The following is a 9704-nucleotide window of genomic DNA, read 5'->3' as shown; positions in this document are numbered from 1 at the left end:
GTGCCTTTTTTTCCTGTGCCATTCTCTTGGACTTCCATAGGGAGTGTATTACACCCTCATGTGACTGTACTAGTTCTCTAGGTTCCATCTTCTCAAAGGGTAGAGGGCTCAAGAATTAATCTTCCAGAGAGTTATCTCAAATCACTTATATTGCACTGATGGTGGCTTATACTGTGTGCGCTTATATTATATGCAATTATGCTGGTTTACATTGTTTGTACTTATCCTCTATGTACCTGTGTTGGCTTATATTGTATGCAATTATGCTGGCTCATATTGTATGTACTTATACTGTATGTAACGATGCTGGTTTACATTGTGTGTGCTTATATTGTATGCAATTATGCTGGTTTACATTGTGCGTACTTATATTGCATGTACTTGTGTTGGCTTATATTGTGTGCACTTATTATATGCAGTTATGCTGGTTTATATTGTATGTACTTATACTGTATGTAACGATGCTGGTTTACATTGTGTGCGCTTATATTGTATGTAATTATGCTGGTTTACATTGTGCGTACTTATCCTGTATGTACTTGTGTTGGCTTATATTGTGTGCACTTATTATATGCAGTTATGCTGGTTTATATTGTATGTACTTATACTGTATGTAACGATGCTGGTTTACATTGTGTGCGCTTATATTGTATGCAATTATGCTAGTTTACATTGCGTGTACTTATCCTGTATGTACCTGTGTTGGCTTAGATTGTATGCAATTATGCTGGCTGTACTTTACTTACATTGTGCCACTCTAGGATCGGAGCTCCCCTGCCCTGGCATGTAGTCACAGTTAGGTAGAACTTTACAGTTCATCTGTCTTCCGTGGGATTTTGGGTAGAAAGTTTTATGGGGCCCAGAGTCGGGAGACCTCCTAGCTGTCAGATAGCCACTCGTTGACCACCTCTTGTTGTCTCACAGGTCCTCGAGGCTATAGATTTTTCCGGAGTCTACAATTTGACATCAAGGAACAGAAGCCAGAGGCCGTTGAAGCACGTTCTTCAGTGTGGTGCTTAGAGTAAGGGTTGCACCGTGTGCAAGCTGAAGAATATGAGAGAGGTTGTGATTGTGTCTGTCTGTGTGTGCTTGTCTGAGTGAGCGCTGACTGTTTTTAACCTTGCGTGTATGACCTTTGCCTTTCAGGTTTTTCAACTAATTTTTAAATTTAGAATAAAAAATCCCCAGCTGGGGTTTTTTTTTTTTCCCCCCCCCGGCTGGGTTTTTTTTTCCTCGGTCCCGACCGGTCTGCGAGGCGAGGTTCATTGCCAAAGTTTGGGTGCAGACCGTCGCGGGACCGGGGTTTTTGTCAGGCAGGAGGATTTCTGGGAGGCTCCCGGGAACCGCATTCCCGAGGAGCGGCACGAATGTGTGGCAATAGGCGGGGGTTAGCAGGGCAGTCGAGGTGAGAGCCAGGGTGGGTTTGTGCGGAAGCTGAAGGCGTTGTGGTGGGTGTATGTGTGTGTGTGTTGACTGGTTCTAACCTTGTGTGTGTGACCTTTGTCTTTCAGGTTTTTCAACTCATTTTAAAATTTAGAATAAAAAATCCCCAGCCGGGGGTTTTTTTTTTTTTCCCCCCGGCTGGGTTTTTTTTCCTCGGTCCCGGCCGGTCTGCGAGGCGAGGTTCATCGCCAAAGTTTGGGTGCAGACCGTCGCGGGACCGGGGGTTTTTGTCAGGCAGGAGGATTTTTTTTTGGAAGCTCCCGGGAACTACATTCCCGAGGAGCGATGATGGCCAGAGGGTCGGGGAAGGAGCTGGGATGAGAGTGACGGTGAGTTTGTGTGTAATGTGAAGGCGGTGTGTATAGTGGCTGAGTGGAGTTTGCTGTTTCTGTTTTGTGTTTCCTGTAGCAATAGAAGAAAGTGTATTCAATTTTTCAGAAATGGAAAAATGGTTTTATTGTGTTCATATGTATTTGGCTTGTGCTACCTTGTATTATTCTGTATTTGCAATTGCTGCTGCATTTTGATGTATTGTCCATTCTGTAAATTGGACTTGTGTTCATATGTATATTGTATCTCTACTTGCATTTGGATCGGTTGTTTCCATGTGTTTTGCTGAACTCTAAATAAAATTCTAAATCAATAAAGTCGAATCAGCCCTAACCCCGATACCCTTTGCCCATGTCCCCCATGCCCCATTTGCCTCTTGTGTTTCTTTGGTGTGTTTTAGTGGTTTTTTCCTCTGTATTTCTCGCTCAGCCTTTCCTGTTACTCATCAGTCTATTTTTCACTTTAGTCTTCAGTTTCTAACTTTGTTTCTGTCCAGCTGTAGCCGTGCCCCTCTTTGTCACCATTTCTAACTCTGTCCTTCTGTAATGCTATTTCCCCCATTTGCTTTCACCCCTATTTTCTTTTCTCTGTTTCTCTCCCTCTATTTCCATATTTCTCTGTGACTCCATTCTTTTTCCTCCCTAATGCTGACTGTCATTTTGTTCCCTCTGTCTTTAATTTCCTTTTCTCTCTTATTTCACTTCCCTCTCTCACTTCTATTTATTTCCCCTTTTCTCCCTGTCACTTCCCCAACCTTCTCTCTCTTTGTCTCGTTTCTCTCCATCTCTCTTTCTCCCTCTCTCATTTTGCCCTCTGTCCCTCTCATCTCTTTTATGTCTCTCTCTCTCTGAGTTCTCTCTCATTTCTCTCTGTGTCTCCTTTCCCTCTGTGTCCCCCCTCATTTCTGTCTCTCTGTCTCAGGTCTCTCTCTCATTTCCCTCTGTGTCCTTCTCATTTCTCTCTCTTGGATCTCTCTGTCTTTCAGTTCCCTCTCCTTTCTCTCTCTTTCAGTTCACTCTCTCATTCCTCTCTGTCTCTCTCATTCTCTGTCTTTCAGTTCTCATTTCTCTCTCTCTCTCATTCCTCCCCCTCTCCCTCTTGTCTTGTTCTCTCAACTTCATCCCTTTCTTTTCCTCTGTCTTCCCTTTTAGCTTTAGAATAAGAAAGCAGCAGTAGAAACTTTCAGGCTCCCTGGGAGTAAAAAACAAACAAAAAAAAACTTTAATGATTTAAAGACAATTATTTACTCCCCGGGAGCCTGAAAATTTCTACTGCTGCACCGGACATATAGTTTTTTCTTCTTTTTACCATATACTATACAGATACCCAGCCTGCTTCCCAGCTAATAAGTACACCCTACCCACCCCATACCGGACACCACGCAGCCCCCTGCCGACGAACACCGCCAACCACACATACGGCGCCACCTGCCGGCACACAGCACACACTGCAATCACACCTCCCCCTGCTGGCGACCGCGGCGCAACGCATTCACAGCGCCACCCGGCGTCAGAAACCGCACAGTGCAGCCCCACCACGCCACACCCCTCGACATGATGTCACCATGCCGTCACGTCGCTCCGCCCCTGAGCCCGCCCCCAGAAGCCCCTCCCCGGTCCCCCGCCCTAACTGTGCCCCCAGCCACGCCCCCAGTCACTCAAAAAGGACCCCAAGCATAGTCGCCCCTGCTCAGTGCGTGACGGAAAAGCCGAAACACCCCCCCCCCCCCCCCCCGCGACAAAAACGCCCCCAAGCAGCCGCACCTGACGCGCACGCATCAGAGCAGCACGACCGTCACCATGGAGACCGGCAAAGCGCGGGGAAACCGCCGGAAAACGTCGAAAACGACCACGCCCCGAAAGCCGCCATCTTGGACCCCATCACGTGACCACCAGGGCACCGCCATCTTGTCGAGCATCACGTGACCGCCTCCATTTTGTAGGGTTAGGGTCTCAGGGTGTTTTAGGGGTTTCTCAGCGTTATTTTAGCGTCTTTTTGGTTCTTTGTTTGGGCCTTAGGGTGTCGGGTTAGGGTTAGGGTTAGCTGCCTGCTGCAGGATTTCCACGAATATCAAGATGCCGCCCAGGGACAAGCTGCCACCTGTGCCAACTCGGGCTGCTTAGAGAGTGCCACGGAGCTCTGCAAAACTGAGACCAGGACCGTGGGGTTCTGAGTTTTATTTCCCCAGGCAGAAGCCTTTGTCAGTACCAGGTAGGCCCTTGGTCCTTAGGGGCAGGCAGCCTGCTGGATTTCCACTAATGCCGCTGGCTGGGATACGGGGTGTACCCAGGAGCTGCATCAAAGCCGGATAACATAGCTCTGAGGGGGGCTAATCAGCCCAAGCTCTGGTGGTGCCCCTAGCCTATGCCTTAGCAAGCCTTTAGTGATTTCAGCTCAGTGATTATCAGCTCATGAGTGATTTCAGCTCTTTGGGCTTGCTAGGCTTGGCTGGGGCACGCAGCAGGCATTCGGAAGACCAGGAAAGAGAGGAGAGCGCTGTATGAGGTTCCAAGACGGTGCCTTTATTGGTCTTCTTCGTAGCTCTTCCACGGGGTGTCTCGAAGGGTCTCAGGGACAGCAGCTCCGCTGAGCCGGGGCAGAAACAGGGGTTTATATGGGTTAGGGAGGATTGAGAATTGTCCAATGGTAAGGGTTAAAGGAAAGTGACCTATAGCTTTACAGAAAGATAAGCAAGGGTCCGAGATCGGGAGAGAGGGGACAGTCATCCTGGCTCAGCATTCTGTCTCTGAACGCCAAGGCAGGTTCGCAGGCCTGTGCCTGCTACAACTCCACTTTCTGTATTTAGAAAAAAAGGCACTCCCTATAGCTCTTTTGAAACAATGAACAAGACATGAGAACATGGCTAATACAATGACAATCACAAGCAAAAATCCACAACATTCCCTTAACCAAAGATGCAACCCATCCTGTTAATCCCCATTGACTGAACATGTGATTAACCCAGTCCGGGTTGTTTTCTACTTTCAAGTCCTTCACAAGGTCCCTCAGTTTCTGGATGTTCGCATGGGTGGATTCCGAGCGTGAAGAGAGGTTGAAGCAGCACATCCCTTCGAAGTCCTCGCAGCCGTGTCCGTGGGCCAGCAGCAGAAAGTCAATTGCTGCTCGGTTTTGGAGCGATGCATGTCTTGTGGTTTCTTCTTCCTTTAAGAGATCGCTCAGGGCTGCAGATGTAGCATTAGCCTGCTTACTGAGCCAACACCCGAGGTGATTTATTTCACCTAGGGCCTTGGCTGCAGCTACCCATGGTAGGAATAGGGAGACAGCAATCTTTTTTGGTTTGTTCCAATTGTATAATCTGGGATCGCAATTTTCATCAAATTCTGTGTAGGACCTTTTGTGGCGTTTTAATTCACTTTCTTTTTTCCAATTGTGTAACAAGGTGATATTTGGAGTTAGGGCAGAAAGTCTCCCAAGGGTACAGGGACCTCCCTGGAGTCGAGAGGGAATCCCAGCCCACACTCTGTCACCACAGATGAGAAACGTTCCCTTTGGGTAATACTTTGGGATTGAGAGAGGACACAGAGATCACAGGAGCAGTGTAATTACACCAATCAGGAGGGTTATAGGCTTTGTTAATGGGTGATACATCTTTTCGATATGTGTTTTTTGGTCTGGTCAATTTCTGGCCAATTATTCTTCAGGCACCTGAAGTAGAATTTGACGCAATATGTTGCCTTGGAGGACCCCAGCAGGTCCAATTCTTGGGGTTCCTCTAGAGCATTGGGCAACATTTTTGTCCACTCGTCCCAAGTATCTACCAGGTTGGGTCTCTTACCTGTGGTGCGGAGGAGCTCTGTGTTATAGACAAGCCAGTCATCGGCTGCGAAGGGAATTCCTACTAGACATGTGGAAAGTGGGTTATCAACACTTCCCATGGATAAACACATGTTATCCTGTTTTAATGTTTTTGCTAAGGTTACCCAAACATTATGACTAGGCTGTGGGCTAATCCAACCGATGGCATATGGTACGGTGAGGAGCATCCAGGCAGCAATAAGGACAGCACCAACGGAGATATTTTTCATCTTTGGACAGTAATGGGGCTTCTGATAGGGAATATAAGCAAAATTTGTTATCTTTATGACAAGAGGGTTAGGGTTTTCTCCCTTGTTCCTTCCCCCCCCCCCTTTTTTTTTTTTTTTTTTTTTTTTTTTTTTTTTTTTTCTAATAGGCTAAGGATAGGGGGGGTAGGTGTAGGTTTTTTGGTAAGAGGCAAGAGAGGGGAACAATAGGGTTTTTAGGGTACAGAGGGGTTAAAAACATAAAATTCTAAGGTTCAGAGAACAATTTTGTGTCCAAGCTATGTCTAGCTTCTGGCTAAATGCAGCAGAACGTTATTCAGCTTTCTGTTTTGTCTGCTGTCGAGTGGTGGGACGGTCTTTCCCTATGCATGTGGAGATTCGGCGACGTCTTCGTCTCCAGGCAGAGCTTGTTTGGTTCTGAGGAGGACTTGTGTTTTGACTCAGGAGGGTTCTTGTCAGTGTTTGTAGCGGTAGTGTTTGCGGTGCCTAGGTATGGTTTGATGTTTTTTCCTGGGTACCACCTTGGACCTGATGGTAGTAGAACACATGCATACCCTCTTCCCCAAGTGATCAGTTGGAAAGGTCCTGTGATTTGATGTGTTTCTGGGTCCTTCACCAGCACAGGTGGTTTCTCGGTGAGCTTTGCTTGGCTGGTATTTGCAAAGTGCCGAAGTATTGGTGGGTCAGGCTCTGATGTTGTACAGTTTAGGAAGTTGATGACATAGAGAGCCTTGCAAAGTCTTTCAACTGGAGATATGGCTCTTGTTTCTCCTTGCTGCTGATTGAGGACTCTTTTGAGGGTTTGATGTGTCCTTTCTACGATGGATTGTCCCGTGGGGTTTGCAGGTATGCCTGTCTTGTGTTCTATTCCCCACTCACTGAAGAACTCTTTTAGCTTACGAGAGGTATAGGCAGGTCCATTGTCTGTTTTAATCTCCTTTGGTACTCCCAGGGTAGCGAAGGCAAGGAGGAAGTGCTTTATGGTGTGCTGTGCAGTTTCTCCTGTATGTGATGATGCAAACACTGCTCCTGAAAAGGTGTCGACCGATACATGCACGTATTTTGACCTTCCAAAGGGTGTGAAGTGAGTTACATCTGTCTGCCACAGCTGGCAGCTGTTCAGACCTCGGGGATTGACTCCTGTCCCCATGGATGGTATCTGGTAGTTTTGACAGCTCGGGCATGTGGCAACAATAGCTTTTGCCTGCTCCTTTGAAAGCTTGAACATTCTGATAAGGGCAGGTACATTTTGGTGAAAAAATGCATGTGACAACTTTGCCTGGGCAAAGATGTTAGGAACATTAGCAGTCTCTACTGCCATGGCTAGTGCATCCGCTCTCCTGTTCCCTTCTGTGATGATGCCTGGGAGGTCGGTGTGTGACCTCACATGCATTATATGATAGGGTTGCTTTCTGCTGGAAATAAGGCGTGTTAATGCAGAAATCAATTGGTGTAACTTTGGATTGGAAAGGTCTTGAGAAGAGCATGTTCTGCTCTCATAGCTATACCAGCAACATAAGCCGAATCTGTGACCAAATTGAAGGGTATATCTTTGAATTTCTCAAAGGCTCTGACAACAGCTGCTAACTCTGCAATCTGTGGAGATCCCTCCATTATTTCAATATCAGATTCCCATTTTTGGGTATTTGGGTCTTTCCATGTCATTACCGACTTGTGGGATGACCCTAAGCCATCTGTAAAGATGGTTAGAGCTTTGAGAGGAGTCCTGCTTTGGACTAATTTTGGGGTCAGATGAAAGGTCACATCCTGATTAAAAAGTTTGTGTTTGGGGATATGAACTGAAATTTGGCCTGTATAGCTATCTAGGGCAAACTGGAGACTTTCATTGGTCTGAAGCAAATGCTCCAGGTCCCCAGTGGTCAGTGGCAAGTATATGCATGTGAACTCACACCCTGCAAGAGAGCGGAGGCGGGATCTAGCCTTTTTTATTAGATGTGCCATGATTTCTTGGAAGGTGGTAATCGTCTTTTTAGGCTGGTTATTTGTAAAGATCCACTCCAGGATCAGCAAAGGGTCTCTAAGTTGAGTGTCCCACTGGAAAATCAGTCCATAAAACCGAGGTGCTTTTCCCAAAATGACGAACTGGAAGGGCAGGCTGGGTTCAAAGCGATGGGCTTTGCGTGAAGACAGGGCTTCTTGGACCTTGGTGATGGCATCTCGGGCCTCTGTTGTGAGAGTGCACGGAGAGTCCAGATCCTCGTGGCCACGGAGAAGGCTGAACAGGGGAGCGAGGTCCTCTGTTGTGATTCCTAGCAGGGGACGCACCCAGTTGATGGATCCACACAGGCTGTGTAAGTCCCTCAGGGTCTTTGGGTCGTCTCAGATGGCGAGCTGCTGGGGTACGATGGTCCTTTCCCGGATCTGGAAGCCAAGGTAAGTCCATGGGTTGGTGTACTGTATTTTGTCCTCACGGATCTCAAATCCTGCTTTTTCTATGGTTTCAATAGTCTTTTTAACTGCTTTGTCCAGGTAAGCTTTTTCTGATGCACAGACCAGGATGTCATCCATATAGTGGTGGATGATTGCCTCTGGGAATAGCTTCCGAACAGGAGACAGGGTGTGAGCAACATACCACTGGCATATAGTAGGACTGGACTTTAATCCTTGAGGCAGAAAACGCCAATGATATCTTTTAAGTGGAGCCTCTCTGTTAAGGGATGGCACCGAGAAAGCAAACCGTGGGGCATCGAGAGGGTGCAGAGGTATGCTGAAAAAACAGTCTTTAATGTCTATGATAGCAAGTGTCCAGTCTCTAGGCAGCATCGATGGGGAGGGCAGGCCTGGCTGTAAGGGGCCCATGTCGTCGACAACTTCGTTGATTTTGCGAAGGTCGTGGAGGAGCCTCCACCTGTCCGTTCCAGGCTTTTTCAGTACGAAGACTGGAGAGTTCCAAGGGCTGGTGGTCTCAACGATGTGGCCTTTGGTTCTTCTTTTGTGGCCAGCTGTTCTTCCACGAGAGCTTGTAGTGTGCGCAGCTTTTCTTCGGAAAGGGGCCACTGCTCGATCCAGATCGGGTTATGGCTTTTCCAGGTGAGCTGAGGAGTATCTGGCAGTGCGCGCTCCTCAGTGGCCCCAGTTAGAAATCCTGTCTGGGAATACGTAGGGAAGCCCCCCATTGGGATAGAATGTCCCTTCCCCAAAGGGTGATGGGGGGCCCTTACCACGAATGGGCGGATGGTTGCCAGCTTGCCTTCAGGCCCTTTGACGAGGACGTTGTTCTTGCTCCGCATGGACACTGTGGCTCCACCGATCCCTGAAATCATGCCTGGCACTGGCTGTAGATCCCAGTGTGCTGGCCACTCTGTGCGAGCGATGATGGTCACATCAGCACCGGTGTCCAGCATCCCTGGCAGGTGGAACTTTTCTCCTCTGCAGGTGAGACCACATTCGATGGTAGGCTTACTTGGTCCCACAACTTGTGCCCACATTGCTGTAGGGTTGAGAGGAAGCTGCTCCCTGTGATTCTTTGGGAGTAGAAAAGCCTGTGCAATTGGAGTTCCCTTTGAAAGAAAATATGGTAAGTCCGTGCAGTACACCTGAACAAAGATTTCTTGTCCTGAGTGCACTGTTTGCACCTCTGGAACAACAAAGATCTCCTTTGGGCTATGGACAGTGTCACCTATAATTAAGATGTTAGAAGGACCGCCTTTTGGCCCACGTTTGCCTGTGGGAACACGATAAACATCTTATTTTTAAAGTCAATGGACAGAGCAGTTACCAGCTGGCGTCTTGTTCCCATCGGTGTCGCTCTGTGTGTTGGACCCTCTTCAGGTGTTCTGGAATCTCCCGGGGTGGTGCGTGGATGGGTCTGGGTGGCCTTTGATTTGTTGTCATAGCCCGGGGCTCCACCGGGCTCCGAGACCCGTT

At 47.9% G+C, this 9704-nt stretch overlaps 1 protein-coding gene across 1 annotated transcript; it reads right to left on the bottom strand.

Annotated features, from left to right (window-relative positions):
* Positions 1–8156: 8156 nt before the first annotated feature.
* Positions 8157–9265, bottom strand: LOC119696836 (endogenous retrovirus group K member 19 Pro protein-like). The gene is made up of 2 exons (XM_038126677.1): positions 8999–9265; positions 8157–8375 (listed from the first exon to the last, which is right to left on the bottom strand). Exons 1-2 carry the CDS (start codon positions 9263–9265, stop codon positions 8157–8159), a joined length of 486 nt encoding a protein of 161 aa, XP_037982605.1.
* Between the last annotated feature and the right edge of the window lie 439 nt (positions 9266–9704).

The sequence above is a fragment of the Motacilla alba genome, unplaced genomic scaffold (genome assembly GCF_015832195.1).
Source record: "Motacilla alba alba isolate MOTALB_02 unplaced genomic scaffold, Motacilla_alba_V1.0_pri HiC_scaffold_486, whole genome shotgun sequence".
NCBI lineage: Eukaryota > Metazoa > Chordata > Aves > Passeriformes > Motacillidae > Motacilla > Motacilla alba.
This window is presented reverse-complemented; position numbering and strand designations above follow the sequence as displayed.

Excerpts from the sequence above, each read along its gene's own strand:
- LOC119696836 (XM_038126677.1), bottom strand. The coding sequence starts at position 9,265 with ATGTGGGCACAAGTTGTGGGACCAAGTAAGCCTACCATCGAATGTGGT. Across the intron at positions 8,376-8,998 it reads CAACCATCCGCCCATTCGTG|CTATTCCCAGAGGCAATCAT; the intron begins GTAAGGGCCCCC and ends CCTGTTCGGAAG.